At 50.3% G+C, this 18,306-nt stretch overlaps 1 protein-coding gene across 4 annotated transcripts in view; it reads left to right on the top strand.

Annotated features, from left to right (window-relative positions):
• Positions 1-18,306, top strand: part of PDE9A (phosphodiesterase 9A) — a 96,374-nt gene that overhangs the window by 54,153 nt on the left and 23,915 nt on the right. For 3 of the 4 annotated variants that reach the window (XM_081073772.1, XM_081073773.1, XM_081073774.1), the window contains exons 5-7: positions 9,132-9,186; positions 10,046-10,116; positions 16,845-16,929. In XM_081073772.1, the coding sequence (XP_080929898.1) occupies positions 9,132-9,186; positions 10,046-10,116; positions 16,845-16,929 (211 nt within the window). Of the gene's footprint in view, positions 1-6,171; positions 6,253-9,131; positions 9,187-10,045; positions 10,117-16,844; positions 16,930-18,306 lie in introns of those variants that run through there. The other variant, XM_081073775.1, reaches the window with a different exon arrangement.

Below are 18,306 nucleotides of genomic sequence, written 5' to 3' on the forward strand. Positions count from 1 at the left end.
CACAGTGAGGTACACAGGCTGTCAGAACAGACAAAGTCCGAATAGCATGTCCGATCAGCTGCTTGTTCCCAAATTCACATTCACCAGAGGGCATTCTCGGAGCATGTCGTACCCACATCCTTCTCCCTGAAAGTTCACCTCGTCACCATGGTAAGAGTGTGTGCAGGATACCTTTCCCCTGGTGAGTGCCACCAGCCCGTCTCTGTGACCCTACGTGGGAACCTGACTTGGCCGTGCTGTGACGTGGCTTTTTCTGGCTCACACAGCCACTCCGGGGAGCTCTGGGCCTTAATAAATGATCCACATATGCAAACCACTTAGAACAGTGCCTGGAACGGAATAGAGCCCAATAAATGTTGTTACGGTTGTTGCAATCTGTAAAACAATAAAGGAAAATCTCCTTACCAGCTGTCCCAGCAGCTACTCTCCTTCCAGGCAGGTACTTTCTGCTTACAAACTAGACCTGAGCAGGAGAGGAGGGCATAGGGAGAGCTGTGCCCAAACCTCTGAAATCAGACTTAAATTGCAGACAGGAAGTTCCCTTCCCCTAAACGCAAAAGGGAAAGCCCCCTCCGATCCCTGCGGTGGTCCCGCACACAGCTCAGCCCCCACAGGTGTGAGATGCCCTCCAAAACATCAGACGTGCTCCTGGCGTCCTCCGGTCTACTTTGCTTTCTTGGTTACACCTGACAGGCTCACAGCATCCAGCCATAGTCACACCACAGGTCACCTGGGACATCCATCTCTTTGGCTTGCGATAGAGTGATTTCTCCATAGGGCGGACCATGGAAAGGGCCCCTGTGCCTTTAAGGAGTGAGGTGAGGTCACTGTTAATAACATAGGTTTATTGTGCTCCTGGGTTATAAAGGAGACGTCCTCATTCCGCGTGTGTTTTATGAGGTTCATAAACAGAATTGTCGATGACTGTACCCTGGGCTAGAATGTCCTCGACCGGCTGGAGGGGCCGGGAGAGCGCAAGCGGCACAGGTGAGTTTGCCCCTCTTACTTCCTGGAAGAGAAGTGGTGATACCATAGGAAGGAGGGGAGGGCAAGTCAGATGGGGTGTCCCAGCCCTTCCTAGTCAGAGCCCTGGACAAAAGCAGAAATAAATGCACTCCCCCCGACACCGCCAATCTTCAGGGCCTCAGGGGTGTCTGTCTTTGGAGCCAAGCAATGTGGGTTCTTTTCCCTCATGCAAAGTAAGGGACCTCTTCCTGAAGGGACAGCTTGGGGCTTTTTTTACTGCTTTCGGAGAGTACCTGTTACGTACATATTTCTTGGGGGGTGCTCAGTATCTCCACTTCAGGTGGCACTGCGGTGAAACGTGGCTCCATGCACCGTTCAATAGCGTGGGAACCGCCGTGGAGCCATGCCACAGCTGCCCGTATCAAGAGAGATGGGAGTGAAGGGGAGCCCCACGGCAGGCACCCTACGCGTGCCCACAGGGTGTTGTTTGTGGCACCACTGAGGGGCCAGAAGCTCGGGTTCAGATGTCCGTGCCTACATCTCTGCCATCATCCCTCAGTGAGCAGGGGGGGCCCAGCGTCCTGCTAGGACTGAGCTTGCGTTCCTGTGCCCCGGGGGAGCAAGGTAGGGCACCCCAAGCAGCTTGGATGCAGAGGATGGAAGGATGGTGTCGTGGTTACGACCTGTTCTGCACAGACTGACGAGATGTGTGGAACAGCTGGCCGGCCAGCCGCCGTAGGGCCTCACGTTAAACTGATCTGTCCTGTGGATCAGTGGGGCCAGATTTTGATGTCCTTCTGTGCTGGGGACACTCAGGGTTTGTCTGAGACAAGTAAACAATTCCCGGAAGGGGTGGGAGAAGCAGAGGCGGGTTCCTTGAACTGTTCTTAGTGGCCAAAGGTGGGGTCGGTTGACAGCCTCTGGCCAGCAGGGAGGAGTGCTCTGCTGCGTCACTGAGGATTGCAGCTGGGGAAACACCGCCGGGGTGGGGCCATCCTGCCCACCAACCGCAGGGGACAACTCCACAGTCACCTCCGGGCCTTAGGTTGTCCCAGCCCCCTTGGTCCTGCCCCAGGGGCCAGGTCCCAAGGCCACTCAAGTGCAGGCTCATGGCCTGAAGCTGGACTGATGTGTCAGCCCCTAAAAACTAGACCCAGCCTCTGCCAGCCTCCGAGACTGCCCTGGAGCTAAACTAAACTTCTCTAGTGTGTGAGACTCTGCCAGCCCCAGCACTTGCCCGTTGGCGCCTGTCACCCAAGAGGCCGGGGGACGAGCACCCCACACCAGCTAACTTAGGCCAGTCCAGGTGTAAGCAAGTGAACAGCAGCCCAGACTCGAAGAGGCTGACGACCAGCCCCCGGAACCCTCTGTCGTCATCTGGGATCATTTGTGGGGGCCGAGTCGTTTGCCTTTATTTAAAGCTGTCGGTACTAAGAGTACGTCATGCGCTTACTGAGCATGGAGCAGCGCACCTGAAGTCCGCTGAGGGCCCGGCTCGGGGCCGTGACTAGGTCACACACCAGCTGTTCTTGTGACCCGGTTTCCTCTGGAGAACATGGGGGTGCCCGAGAACATGGGGGTGCCCGAGAACATGGCTGGTCCTTGCTCGGCTTCCGTCTCTGTGGATCACTGTAGCTCATGCTGACATCCCATCTCTCGGAATCTTATTTCCATTCTCCCTATTTCCTAATACACATCCAGGTCCAGAGGGACGCCAGGGACCCAGTCATGTCTTACCCTGAATTGCCAGCACCCCTGGCTGCTGCTTTATCCTTAAAGCTATTAAGAAATTCTGAAAACAAAATGACTTGAATGTGCTTTAATTTTAAAAATTCAATATGCACCATGCAGCTTCGAGAAAAGGGTTTCCTACATAATAACAGTTTTTTCTGATAGGTTGGGAATGACTAACACGTGCCACTGAAACCTGCTTGTTGCCCCTAAATCCAGGGGTTCAGGGCTATCTGAGGGTTCCAGGGGCACTGGGGGAGTGAAGGGCACATTTGAGACATTGCAGGCAGGATGCTGTCACTTCTCCACCTGGAGATGGTGCCCCCAGAGCTCTGCCTGTCACCCAGGGACTGGGAACTCAGAGCAGGGAGGTACTAAAAGCAAGAAAGGGTATCTGGCACCCTTCGTGACGTCGGTGAGACTTAGTGATGTAATCGCTGTCGGCGACCCTTAGTAATGTAATAGAAGGACAAGAGCTAAGCCAGGCAGCGCTCACTGGGCCCTGTCCCTAGTGCTTTGCGCACAAAAGCACAGTTCATTTCTAAATTCTGGAACCCCCTGGGAGGAAGCAGTGGCCTATGCAGGAATTGCAGTGAGGCGTGGAAGGGGAGGTGGTTCTTTCCTGGTCTGGCTCTGGGGGGTGGGGGTGGCCTTATGATAAAAGCATGTTTGCTCCTGCCCCCTTGCAAAGGAATGCAGATGGTGTGTTATAAGAAGGCGTGTGAGCCCAAGACCTGTGCAGTGGTGCCCGGGTCCTTCTCGCTGGAAGCTCAGCTCTGCACCTGGGCCCTTTCTGGGAATAGCGGGTAGGTTGGCACAAGGGGCACATAGGCTGAGGAGTAGCTGTGACATGGGCCAGAATACGAATGTCTGCCCCTTGGCCTGAGCCGGGAGGGGAGAAGGTATGAGATGAAGTCACAAAAAGCATGCTTACTATTTGGGCTGGACATTCCATTTAGGCATTAAAATCCTGTAATGCTCAAAGGATACCACCTCAAAAGTCCAAAGGAAAATTCCTCCTTAATTTCTTTCTCCCATTCTACCAATGAAATGTTTTATGTAACTCTTTATTTTATAATACTTACAGATTCACACACAGTTGTAAGGAAAAATACAGAGAGCGCCCATGTAGGCTTTTCCAATTTCCCCACAATGTGACATCTTTGCTGGCGAGAAACCGTAGCCCGACTGTTGGCACGGATACGGTCCAGACACAGACCGTACCATCCACACAGGGGTCCCTCAGCTGCCCTCTTATGGCCACACCCTCTTTCCTCCCACCCCAGCCCCACCTTACCTCCCACCAACCACTGCTCTTGTCTCCATTCTGTAATTCGGTCATTTCAAGAACAGTCCATAAATGCAGTCATACATTAGGTAACTTTGGGAACGACATTTATCACTTAGCCTCATTCTCTGGAAATTCACCCAGGTGGGTGCTGTATCCATGGAACTTTTTCATTGCTGTGTCATGTCCCTGGGGGTGGATGGACCGGTTTGGCTGTCTGTTCCCCACTGAAGGGCGTCTGGGTTGTCTCCAATTTGGGGCTATTGCAAATGAAGCTGCTCAGAACACCATGTACAGGTTTTTGTGTTGTGAACATACATTTTCATTTCTCTGCTCTGGAGTACAATTGCTAAGTCATATGGTAGTTATATATTAAGTTTTTTTTAAGAAGCTGCGAAACCATCCTGGAACAGAAAAGGTCATTAGTGGAGAATCCAAATAAATCTGGAGTCTACTTAATGATTAAAAACGAAGCTGCCAAGCCATTTCCCCTGGCGATGTGTGATGATCCAGTTTCTACACATCTCTTCCAGCAGTTGGGGTTGTCACTGTTTTTTATTTTAGCCTGTTTGATAAATGTGCCGTGATACCTCACCGTGGTTTTACTTTGCATTTCCTAATAGCCAATGATGCTCAGTATCTTTTCGTGTCCATATTTTTCATCAGTTTGTTCTCTTCAGTGAAATGTCTGCTAGTGTCGCCCATTTTCAAATGGGTTGTTTTGTTTGGTGCTGTTGGGTTTTGACAGTTATCTTCATATTCTACGTTCAAGTCTTTGTCAGATAGGTGGTTGGCAAACAGTTTCTCCCCGACTGGAGCTTATTTTTTTCATCCTTTTAACAGGATCTTTCTCAGAGCAAAAGCTTTAATTTTGATGGAGTCCAGTGGATCAGTTTTTCCTTGTATGGATTGTGGTTTTGGTGTCAAGTCTAAGAATTTCCTGCCCAGACTTAGGTCCTGCAGATTTTCTCCTATTTTTTCTAAAAGTGCTATGGTTTTATATTTTGCATTAATTTTTACATAAACTGTGAAGTTTAGGTCAAGGCTCATTTTTCTACTTCTGAATATTCAATTGCTTCAGCACCGTTTGTTGAAAAGGTGCTGCCCTTCCTCCATTGAACTGCTTGTGCACGTTGGTCAAAAATCAGTAGTGCAGAGGTGGCCGGATGGCTCAGTTAGTTAGAGCGTGAGCTCTGAACAACAGGTTGCCGGTTCGATTCCCACATGGACCAGTGAGCTGTGTCCTCCACAACTAGATTGAAGACAATGAGATGCTGCTGAGCTTCTGGAGGGGCGAGCGGATGGCTCAGTTGGTTAGAGGGCGAGCTCTCAACAACAAGGTTGCTGGTGGAAAATGGCAACTGGACTTGGAGCTGAGCTGTGCCCTCCACAACTAGACTGAAGGACGACTTGGAGCTGGTGGGCCCTGGAGAAACACACTGTGCCCCAATATTCCCCAAGAAAATTTATTTTTTTAAAAATCAGGCCGTTTATGTGGGGATGATTCCAAGTTCTCTGTTGTATTCCACTGGTCTCTGTGTCCGTCCCTCTGCCAATGTCACTCCATATTAATCACTGTAGCTACATAATAGGTCTTAAAATCAGAGAGACTGAGTCTTCCCATCTCATCTTCTTTTTTAAAACTGTTTTAGCTATTCTAGTTTCTTTGCATTTTCACATAAATGTTAGAAAATCTTGTCTGTTTGTACAAAAAAATCCTTCTGGGGTTTTCATAGGAACTGAGTTAAACCTGTCTATCAGTTTGGGAGAACTGACATCTTTCCTATGTTGAGTCTTCCAAACCGTGAATAGGGTATGTCTCTGCATTTATGTATACCTTCTTTGATGTCTTCAATCAGTGTTTTGTGGTTTTCAGCATACAGCTTCAGTATATGCTTTGCTATATTTATGCCTGAGTTTTGTTTAAGTGTTTGTCAATGGTATTGTGATTTTAATTTCAGTGTCTGGATGGTCATTGCTACTATATGTAAATACAATCGTGTCTGTTTATCTTGTATCATGTGACCTTGCTGAACTCACTAGTCTAAAAGGGTTTTTATGCATCCCTTGGAATTTTCTATGTAGACAATTATGTCATCTGCAAACAGGGAGAGTTTATTTCTTCCTTCCTGGTCCGCATGCCTTTTACTTCCTTTTCTTGCCTTGTTGCACTGGCTAGACCTTCCAGCACTGTGTCGGAGGAGAATAGCGAGGGCAGATCCTTGCTCTGTCACAATCTCAGGCAAGAAGCAGCCAGTCATTCACCAGTAAGTATAATGCTAGCTGTGGGTTTTTTGTGGTTGTTCTTTGTCAGCTTGAAGACGTGCCCCTCCATTCCTATTTTCCTGAGGGTTTATCAGGAACAGGTGTGGAATTTTTTTCAAGTGCTTTTTATGAATTCATTGATATGATCAGATGAGCTTTTTTATTCTTTAGGTTTAGCCTGTTATTATAGTAGATTCCATGGATCGGTTTTTGAATAGTGAATGAGCCTTGCGTCCCTTGAATAAACCCCACTCGATCGCTAGGTATAATTATTTTTGTGTATTGCTGAATTCTTTTTGCTCCTATTTCGTTAAGGACTTCTTCATCTATAGTCATGAAGAACGTTGGTCTGTAGTGCTTTTTTTGTTTCCTTTGGATGTGGTATCAAGTTAATATTCTCTTTATAAGATGAGTCAGGAAGTGTTTCCTCCTCTTCTATTTTCTGGAAGTAATCGTTTAGAATTGTGTTAATTCTTCTTCAAATGTTTGGTGGAATTCTCCAGTGATACCATGTGCACCTGGAAATTTCTTTTTTTAAATTAGAAACTCAATTTCCTTCATACTTATAGGCTGCTCACATTAACTATTTCCTATCGAATGGATACAGTAGGTCATGCTTTCCTAAGAAGTGGTCCATTTTCATCTAAGATGTCAAATTCATGTGTATAAAGTTGTTTGTAGTGTTTCCTTACTATCCTTTCGATAACTGCTGGGTCTGTAGTGATGTTTCTTCTTTTCTTTCCGATACTGGTGATCTGTGTCTTCTCTTTGTGTTTCTGTGACAGTCTTGTTAGAGGTGTGTCAACTTATTTATATTTTTAAATAACCAACTATTTCTTTCATTGATTTTCTACATTGTTTTTCCATTTTCTATTTCATTGATTTCTGCTTTTCATCATTTGCTTCCTTCCTTCTGTGGTTGTTGTGGGTTTATTGTGTTCTTCTTTTTCTTAGATTACTGTGATGACGTTTTTTTTCTCTCTTCTACAGTAAGCATTCAGTGCTATAAATGTCCCTCTCAGCATTACTTCAGCTGTGTCCTATGGCTAAATTTTGATGTGTTATATTTTCATTTTCACTTAGTTTAACATCTTTTTAAATTTCCCTTGAGACTTCCTCTTTGATCCATGGCTTGCTTACAAGTGTTCTGTTTAGTTCCAAGTGTTTGGAGATTTTCCTTCTGTAGTTCTGTTATTGATGACTGTTTGATTCTCTTATGGTCAGAAAACATATGCTGTATGGTTTCAATTTTTAAAAATTTGTTGAGATTTTCTGTATAGTCCAGGATGTGGTCTGTCTTGGTACATGCTTCATAGACACCTGAAAGAAATGTGTGTTCTGCTGTTATTCAGTGGGCTAGTCTATATATGTCAACTGTTTGATGGCCTTCTAAATTTATCTCAAGACTTTGAGATCATTAACTCTTGAAGGCTATGTGATACATTCCTTTGCGAAAGATTTCAGAAGAAGTGATGTAAAATCCTGCCAATTCACCAAGGAAGGTCTGTGAAGCCTTCTCCCTGAGGGTTGTCATTGGGGTCCCCATTTTTCTTCCCTCATAGGTATGGGCCTCTCTGAAACCTAGAGCCTCGGGTCAACACAGTTCTGTGAAAGTTTCCTGGTGACATTTTTTACTCTTATAACTTCAAAAGATATAATGAAATGGCATTTTTCTTCTCATCAAATCACAGAATGCTAAAGCCAGAGGGAATCTTGGGTCATCCGGTTTTGCCTTTCATTTGGCAGGTGAAGGGATGAGGTCTAAAAAGTTTAATTTAGATTGATTAATTTTTTAAACAAATTAATATATTCATTATAGAAATGTGTAAGATATAGAGAAGCAAATATAAGAAAATAAAATTTCCATATCATCTTACAACTAAAAATAACTACTGTTATTATATTGGAGTGTACCCTGTAATGTTTTCAAAAATAGGATCACACTGTATTACTGTTTTACAATCTATTTTATTGCTTTAACAATAGATGTGAACATTTTCCAATATATTCTAACAGCAGAATATGATTCCACAGTACAGATATGCCGTCACTTATTTATAACCATGTGATGGATATATAGGTTGTTGCAGTTTTCACTATGTGAAAAAATATTGTGGTGACCACCTCTGTGTACATACATGAGTGTCTCCTAGACACGCAGACACTAACTCAGAGCATATGAACATTTCTAGCTTTTGAGCCCTTTTGCCCAATTGGATTGTTGAGACTGTGTGCGTTCGGGCAGGTTTCCTTTGGTTTTAGTGGAGGGTTACGCGTAGTACTGGTGACATGAAATCAGCACTAAGTCCTTAGTGTTTCAGGGGGGGTCTACTGGCCGGCTGGGGCCACCCCCTCCCAGGAGCACAGTCCTGCAGGAAAGGACAAGTCAGTGAGTATCCACACCTTCCCCGAGGTACCCGGCACTGGGCCAGTCAGGAAACAGGAAATCAGGCAGGTCGCACGCAGCCTAGACCTGCACCTTGTACAACCAGCCGCCCAGCCCGGTGTGCGTGCCAGGCGACAAAGGGACAGGCCTCGGCCTGCTTCCCCTCTCTGGACCCCCCGTGAGAACACTCTGTTGTGCACTTGAAATATGCCCTGGACTCACTTTGTCGTAGTAATTGGCCCGTAAAACGAATCAGGCGTCTGAGAGAGAGAGAGACAAGACAGGTTGGTGGCCTGGGGCAGTCCAGGAGGGAAAGCGCCCTTGCAGGCGGGCAGGAGAGGCCTTGGTGTGCTGACGGGGCCAGAGCTTGCGTCCAGTACCCAGGCCACTCCTCGCCGCGACCTCAGTGCCACACAGCCATTGCGGTGGATTCAGGCCCAAAGGGATCTGGAGACCCTTCCCTTTTTCCATCTGTCTTTCTTTTTTGGTCTGTAGAGAAAGAAGAATTAGTCCAGACCGTGCTGACCCAGGTTGCAGAGCAGTTCTCAAGGTACAGAATCTTCTAAATACGTAATCTCCAGAGACAGGTGCTTGTTCTTCTGACAGCGGTGCCCCTTCCTTTGAGGTATCTTGGTCGCAGACACTTACCCTGGAGGGGCTGCCTTCCCCACGCGATCCTTCTGTGACTTCTATAACTGAGCCAGCCGGGTGGGGTCCAGGAAACACTCACCTTATACCAAAGACCATGGAAGGTGGGCGCATTAGAATGAGGGCTCTTGTTTGCCAAGAGTTTTCTCAACTGGCTGGCTCTTCTGGGACTCCAAATTCAACCTATAAGAATTGACACCGTTTGAAATAAGCCTTGTCACAGAGATCCTGTGTAGATATGGGGCCTTTTCATTCCGGGTCATCTGGCCTTACTTGCCTCTTCTCACTTATTTCGCTGTGACATTTCACTGCCCCAGGGTAACTCCGGTGAGGGATCGGCATATGATGGCATTTTCTTAAAGCCTAAGAATTGCTTGCTTGAATGGGTTGGAGCCTGGAGAGGTCACACCAGGTCCCCTAAAGGTGGTGTGTGCCCAGGAGGGGCAGGGGGCAGGGCTGTGAGCAGAGGACCCAGCTGTTCACTCCCAGGTACTGCTCACTCCCAGGTAAGGGGAGGAAACGTCCCTAGCGGCAGCTCAGGCTTGGAAACCACACCCTCTAGATAGTCTGAGGGTGTGTCTCTTTCCTCCTCCCACCCCCACACACTGTGAGTTCCTTAAAAGCAACTGGGAGCGTCCTCATGTCCGCCCTCACCAGCACACCTCCCCCATGGCAGCGGCTCAACAGCTGTTTGATGGACCCACTTTAAGTTTGAGAATCTTATGAGTTACTTCTTGTCTCCTCTTTTTTTTCACTCCTAGAGCATTTAAAATCAATGAACTGAAAGCAGAGGTTGCCAGTCACTTGGCAATGCTGGAGAAACGCGTCGAATGTGAGTGAATCTTGTGTTTTCTTTCTGCTTAGATGTCTTCTTACCTCTGTGTAAATTACCTCATAAGCTAGTGGTGCAGAGGGAAGGGAAGTGTGATGTGTTTTCTTTGTGAAATGCCTAAACTTTAATGCTGACAAAGGCTAGGGGGCCTCACCCAGGCGCTTTCAAAGGAGCACTGCACGTACAGGGTGACACGTTCCACAGAACAGCGCCTGGAAACAGCCTTTCCGAGCAGGAGGGCACAGAATACAAACGGAGGCCCCCCAGATTTCCACCTCTCTGGACAGGAGCTCCTGCTGAGTAATAAGTGTGTGTCTCTTCGTACATAAATGAGGACACGCGACCGCATGCTGTGGTCTGTTTTTTGGGAACACGTCTACTAAACCATTCTCTGTGGTTTCCAGTCTCCGTAAAGGAGAGCAGAAAAACTCTAATGAGCATAGGACAATCGATTCACTTGATTCAGTGACCCCCCAGCTAAACTTCTGGGCGGAGGACGGCATCTAGTCACGCGTCCTCTGTGTCCCCATCTGCAAATAAGGCGAGTGCTTGAACCCACGTGTGTTACAACTTCCCATCCGGCTCACAAGGCAAAAGGCCCTCTGTCACTGTCAGGGCAAAGGGTAACGGTCCACGGCACCATGTTCATTAACTTGAGGGATGAGTAAACCAAATCCAGACCTGAGGCCGGCAGGGCTGGGGCGTCACCAAACACCATGCGGCCGATTGCTGTCCATAAGGACTCACTGAATGTCACTTCTCATGTCTTGTTTGAATTGCTTGGATTTTTTTCAAGGATGAAAATCAGGATCATACAAAAGCCAGTTCTCCTAAGTCACCTGGCACGTGGTTCATACAGTCATGCTTTACAAAGCACGTTGACTTTTTTAAAATCCTTGTCATCATTTGACCTTCAGAACAGTTTTGTTTTCCCCAGTGATGATGGAGAAGCCACAAAGAGATTAAGTGATCTGCCAAGTTCATTCAGCAAATTAGAAATATGGATAAAATTGGGACCAGGGCCAGGATCCTGAGGGGCTGCTCTCGCTGCTGCTGCCTGCCCTTCTGTGACGTGTCACCTTTCTCCACGCCTGGCTGGGGGCCCCCACCAGGAGACCTGAGAATGTAGGTTAGAAAGCAGGCCTCGCAACTACAGCCACAGACACTGGTTGTGGCCGCATTGAACAGACAAGGGGTTTTTCCTAAAGGTTTTGGGGGAGCTCCCAGGGTCACCAGGAGGACTCAGGAACGGGGCTCGGTGTCTGCAGCAGGGACAATGCTCCACACCCCACGCAGAGCTGACGCCGTGAGCGTGGCAGGCTGTGCACGTGAGCCCCAGATGTGCGGGGCCTCCCCCAGCACCTGGCACTCTGTGCCCAGCCGCCCACAGCCCCATGGGCACTGCTGCACACAGCCAGCTACTGGTGCAGGTGCAAAGTCTGGACAGAGAGGGGCTGTGTGCCCACACCCTGGCTGCAAGGGAGGCCAGAGAAATGCATGTGTCCTGTGGCTGCCGTGACAAGTACCACAAACTGGGGGGGCTTAAAACAACAGAAATGTGTTTTCCCACAGTTCCGGAGGCCGGAGTCTTCGATGAAGATGTCTGCAGGGTCAGTTTCTTCTGGAAGCTCTGAGGGGGAATCTGCTCCAGGCCTCTTCTAGCTTCTGGTGGTTGCCAGGCGCCCTTGGCTTGTGGCCAAATCGCTCCAAACTGCCTCCATCTTCACGGGGTCTTCTCCCCAGTGTCTCGTCCCCAGTCCCATCTGCCTATCTCTTAGAGGGACGTCTATCTTTGGGTTCAGGGTCCCCCCTAATCCAGAATGCTTTTGTCTTGAGATGTCTGCCGAAAATCTTTTTCTAAATAAGGCCCCACTCACAGGTTCTGGGGCTTAGGATGTGAACACATCCTTTGGGGAGACGCAGTTCAAGCCACTACAGTGAGCATTTGGGAGGCGAGCTCAACTTCCCACCAAGCCCCACAGAGCAGGGACTTCTCCAGACGTGGAAAAGAACGTAGAAAATGCAAAACGTTCACTGTCGAGTCCCGGCCTGTATTTACACAGAGGAAGGTCACAGTCACCACCTATGTGTGATGCCCCGGAGCCAGTGGGTACCTCAGCATTGCCCCCTCTCCTCCAGGTCCCTCTGCTTCCTCCCACCCTCTGCCCACACAGAAGCCAGCTCCAACGCCCACCGCCCACCGTTGCTTGCAAACAGGCAAGTTGCAGAGGCCAGGAAGGGATTTTCAGAACTCCCACAGAGAACTCTGGTGACCTCAGTTTGAGTGGTTTCCCGCGTCTGGCCATGGAGACTTTGTTTTGCCTTCACGTGGTGTGTGAATTGAGGGCCGTTGAACGACGCAGCCCATGTGATCCTCTCCCCTGGCCTCCTTGAGCCCGGAATTCTCTGGAACTGCTTGCTCCTCAGAGGAAGGCATCTCCCCACCGGGTCTGTGGGTAAATCCCAGAAATCCTGCACATGCACACAGGTTCCCTGGAAGAGGTACCACCGTTTTGCCCTCCGAGCTCAGGCTGGATGCATATTCAAAATTACCAGTGTTTTCAGGAGTTGTGCCCATTTCTAGCACTGGGACCCGGCACGCAGGAATGAGGTGCAGGGGACTTACCTTTCTTGGGAATAGGAGGGAGAAAGGAACAGTCCGCAAGCTGTGGGCCTGGCGGTGGGTTCGCCCCACAGCCCTACTTTGGGGCTTCTGCCCCCACCAGCCCCAGCTATCCCCCTCCTAGCTGCCCCCCTCCCTGCAGGAACATGGCCGTGTCGGTTCACACCCCCAGGAGGTCGCACAATTCAGATGGGCTCTCATCCTCCTTGACTCCACCTGGCTTTGGACTGGCCCCCTCCTGGTGTATGTGGCTGCCGCCTGCAGTCTCCAGCAGCCTCCATACTGGCACGGAGGTGGCAGGGTTGCCTGTCCTGTGCTAAGTCCCAGGGGGTATGAGTTCCAGAGAGCCACCACCCGGAGAGAGCAGTGCCTTACCCCAAAGATGTGGAAGAGCAGAGGGGAGTCCTTTTGAGGACAGGGGTCCTGCAGCTGGACCTCTCATGCATATCACTTGGGGAAAAGGTCACGCCGGCTGCCAGAGCAAGCTGGCCTGGGCCGGTGGCCGGGGAGGCTGCCAGGAGCATGACTGCCCCCTGACCCCAGGCCAGATATAGACACTCATACACACATATAAACACGTACACACATGTAAACACGTACACACATATAATCACATACACACATAAACACACACGTGTAAACGTGCACACACAAACACGTACACACATGTAAACACGTACACACCCATATAAACACATACACACATAAACATGCACACACATGTAAACACACCCACATATAAACACACACATAAACACATACACACAAAGCACCCACACACAGCACAAACTCGCACACACACACAGCACACACATATAAACACATACACACATATAAACACATACACACACATATAAACACATACACACACATATAAACACATACACACAAAGCACACACACACACAAACAGCACACATCCTGCTCCCATCCAGCCTTTGTCCTGTGCCCAGAGCCTGGACCAAACCCTAAACACAAGGAGAACTGGCCCTGTGGGTCATGCAAACAATTCATGAGACGCAAAGCTGAAACCAAAGCTCACTTTTCTTTGTCACTTGGGAAATGTGCTTTATGCAAATTCTTTACCAAAGTCCTTGGAGGAAGTGTTGAAACACGGCTCACGTGTCTTTAAACATCTTGCATTCACTCGGCAGCCAAAGGAGGGCCTCCCCGGCCCGGCCCACTGCGGCCTCTTACGTGACCCCAGACAGGCCAGTGGAGGCCAGGCAAACAGCTGCCCTGGGGCCCTGTTCTGCTGCTCCTGCCTGTCCCCAAAGCCACTGTCCCTCATTCTTAAGGGTTCTCCCTCATGGGGGCCTCTAACTTGCAGAGGCCCATAGAACCACCTCTAAAGTTCGAGAGGAGACAGCTGGGTTTCCAGATGTGCTCATGTGGCCAGTCAGCCTGCCTGGGCCGCCTGGTCGGGGAGGGTGAACCAGGGCCCCCGGTGCTGGGAGGGGTTAGGGTGCCTCTGCTTTCATTGGGAGTCCTGATCTGTGCCCACCTACATTTGAAGTTCAAAATGGACGAGTAGGAGGGCGCATGTATGAAACTGACACCCAGTCTCAACTCCAGAGTCCCCCTCCCCCTCGAGGAGGGAGTAGGGGGCGGGGTTGTTCTCCCTCCTCTGGGGGTGGGGGGGCAGGCGGGGCTGGAACCGGCCCAGGATGTGGGCTGTGGAATCTCGTCTAAAAGCAGCCCCGTCCAGGAAAGGAATGGGAAGCAGGAGCCGCTCAGCCACCGTCTGGGCGCTGCTGCCCTGCATCCTCCTCCTTAATCCCAGGAAGAGTGGTTTTTCTCATCCACGGATGAATGCATGACTTTTGCCATCTCATTACACACTAGCAAGTTCCTTAGCAACCAAGCTCTTCATAAACATAATTGCCATGAATTCTGAATCCCTGGGATGCAAATTAGTGATATTATATTGTGTCTCCCGAAAGACTTAATATTAATATCACGCTCAGTAAATGGCTAGGGAGTCTGAGCCAAGTCCCAGAGCAATACAAACCTCACACATTCACCAAGCACCGCGAGCCAGGAGGCGGCCGCTAACACACCCAGTGCCCTGGGCTTACCGGGAATGGAAAAGACGCAGGCGAGAAAACAGGAAAAGGAACAGGATCCCCACTTTGTCTTTTGAAAATTAAGCACGGATAGGTAGATAGGCAGATATTTAGAATGCAAGGCGGTGGGAGAGAAATGCCTACAAGGAAACCTGCCGGTGTATATAATGTGAAATGGGCTGTGTCTGGCCCAATGGGATCATAGATAAATTGTCAAATACTCTTCTTTAAGATGCTCCTTATTCCCTCTGTTTTCTACAATGGTCATATGTTACTTTGTATAAAATGATGTTTGAAACATAATAACGTAACCATGGACCTTGAATGGCAGGGCACGCTCCCCTGTGGACGCTACACCACCCTCTTCATCTCTTCCCCAATCTGCTCTTGGATCAAAGTCTACACCACATGCCAGGGCTGTCCTCCAGATCTGTTCACTTTCTGGAATTTTCTGCCCTCCTTGTGTCAGTAAAACTACCGTTTGCTGATGACAGCGTCCTCCTGGCAGACCCGCTGTGGTCCTCTCCTGCCTGGGGTGAGGTCCTGCAGTGTGGACCGAGGTCCCGTCCAAATACAAACCGCGAACGGTGTGTGCCCGTGTGCCTTTTCCTGGAAGAGGACCTGTGGCTTTCAGTAGTGACTTCTTCATGGTGTCTGTGACACAAGAACCAGCTGAGAACAGCCCACTCCACATTACAATGGGCTCCTAGGGAGGGTGCAGAAACGCACCGGCGTCAGGTTCCAAGTTTCCCTAGTGGCAATGCATGTGGCATCGGCCACTGAGAGCCACCTCGCAGGCTCCGGCCACGTGCACTTAAGACCCTGTGTTTCGGTCCCCAGTCCTGGTAGCAGGGACGGTGTCCCCGGTATGGCATAGAAGCATGTCACCAGGACCAGATGTGAGTATCAGATCCTCCAGAGTCTGCTCACTTTGGGCAGAAAGAAGTGATGTTTTTGCGTAGCCTTGGTCCCACTTGGCCCCTGACCCTGGGGTATTTGGGAAACCTCGCAGGGAGGTTATGGTTCCAGCCCGCCTGCCTGGGGCGCTGCCCTTCGCCAGTGTCCCCCAGCATGTGCTCTGGCGGGGTGGGAAGAACTGCTGACGTCACTGAGTCACTTCGTTTTCCGTGGAAGTCATCCGCATTTATTTTTAGCCAAATTCAGAGCCACGCCTGATGAAAAGGGGAATTGAGTAGCACTTCAAGGCGTATCTTTTTGCACAAAAATTGAGGTGTGATTGCAAAGTGACAAAGCCAATCTTTTTATTTCTGATGAATGAGTCAAATCTGAAAGCCTTTCCCAGGCTGCCTGCCTGGTGGCAGCGTCTCCGGGCCCCTGTGCAGCCAGCCAGCTTACGGCTTGGAGGTGTAAGCCCCAGTTGATCCTTTGATGAAAGCTGAGACCTGGCTTTCCGGGCACGCTTGTGCCGTGGCTCTCCAGGAATGCCACACAGCCCAGGTCCTACTCATCCCCGAAGCGGCCTGCTTACTTCTCATCCATTTCAAATCCACACTTCCTCCTGGTTAGGGGCTCCAGGGAGGACCTTCAAGTGCAAAGCTTTCAGGCTAATGAAATTGTCGTCCTTGCTGGCAAGGCTGTCATTTTGCCCACTGAGCCTTCCCTTGCATTTTAATACCCTGGGGCCACATTTGCCCCCTTTTCTTTTCTTTTGGATAACAGACTTCTTTGTTCCGTGTCCTCAGCTGGTGTTTAGGGGTATGGAGAGAGAGAGTGGGTGCAAGAAAAGTCAAGATTCAAGGAGCAGGGAGAAGGGGCTTGCCCTAAAGAAACACACAGGTGCAGGCGACAGCTCACGCTTAGAACAGGCCCGAGATGTCAGCATGGGTTGTGGCTGAGCTGAATGGGGGAGGGGTTGGCAGGACCTGAATGTCGGCAGCCTGGGCAGGAGGGGGAACCACTGCACTGAGCCAGCTGTCCTCCCAGCACCGTGGGCAGCCTCCAACTAGCCCCCCTGGTACCAGCCCTGCGGGGTCATCCCTGTCTATCCATGGTAACCCCCTTGTTTCTCTTTGTCGCCAGTGGAAGGACTAAAAGTGGTGGAGATTGAGAAATGCAAGAGTGACATTAAAAAGATGAGAGAGGAGCTGGCAGCCAGAAGCAACAGGTAAGGTCTGAACTGAGTGAGCCGGGGAGTCGGGCCAGGGGAGAGCTCAGAGGAGCCATGGGGCTGGGGGTGGCGGTATGGGCTTTGTTTTCCCAAAAGCAAGTCTGAAGTTTGGACCCTGTGATCCAAAAGCAAGTCTGAAGTCTGGAGCCCTGTGATCCGGCTGCCCCGGCAGGGTGGGCGCAGTCTGGAGGCAGCCCTGCTCTGCTTGGGATTTGCTTTTAATTGCAAAGCTCACTCGTTATAGGGGAGAGGTCCTGGCAGATGGAGGTTAGGAGGCTGACTGCATCTCAAGGGGAGTAGTCCTCCTGCAGAGCAAGTGTTAGGAATAGCTTAGCCAGACTGAAAGAAGGTGACTGTAGTTTTTAAACAAAGGGGATGCTAGAAGGAAAATGTGCTTGGCTTTCATGGGACAAGCGTCCTGGTCCCCCACAGGTCCCGCTGCCCGGTGGACGGCCCCACAACCAGAGCAGCAGGTCGGGGAGAAAGGCCTGTGGCCCACCGGATACAGAACTCACTTGAACTGGGGAACTAGGGGTCTGTCCACACGTGCCCCTGGGGAGCCGACATTCATGAAAAAGACACACAGGCTTCTTCACACCCCCTCGACCGTAGGCCCCTCTACCGAAGCCAGGGTCACAGCAGTTGTGGAGGCTGAGGGACCACACGGCTGAGCTGTAACCCTGTGCGGGACGGGCCGAGGGCTCTGCTGATAGGGCCCAGCCCCACCCCCGCCTGCTCCTGCTCTCTTCACGCCAGAGTCCCACCCAGGAGACATGTGGTTACAATGTGGCCCGTCACCCCCGAGCCCCATGCCCCCCACATGCTGCTGGGGTTGCAGCAGGGCCTCACAGCATTCAGTGGGGTCGAACGAACCTGAGGACTGTCCTGTGTAAATGTACTCAACTGTCTTACGAAGAGACACCTAACAGCTAGGCGATCTCTCCCCAGTTTTAAAACACAGCGCAACCTGCGGAGTGAGGGGTACGGCTCCACAGGTTGTGATGGAGGGTCCTCCAGGGCAGGGGGCAACGGGAAGCTGGCGGTCGCGGGTCAGTCCCCTCAGGGTCCGGCCGGGCTGGCCAGCCTCGGGGTGGGCTCGGGGAGAGGCTGAGGGGCTCAGAGCCCCATTCACGTGTCCGTCAGGAGCAAGCCACGTTTATGTCACACTCACAGCAGCTAATTTGGATTTTGGGGTGTCTCGTTCCATTTGATTTGGGGAGGTTAGGGCAGAGGAGTTTGTGACCACAGAAAACTGAGTGAATAATTCACCTTTGTCATTTATGGTGGGAGGTGCTTTCCATATGGGACAGGGGACAGTCCTCCATGTGACCTAGTAAGAGTCCTGGAGTTGCCCTGGGCCAGCTGAGGAGCTGG

This window comes from Rhinolophus hipposideros (assembly GCF_964194185.1).
Source record: "Rhinolophus hipposideros genome assembly, chromosome: 2".
In the NCBI taxonomy this organism is placed as follows: domain Eukaryota; kingdom Metazoa; phylum Chordata; class Mammalia; order Chiroptera; family Rhinolophidae; genus Rhinolophus; species Rhinolophus hipposideros.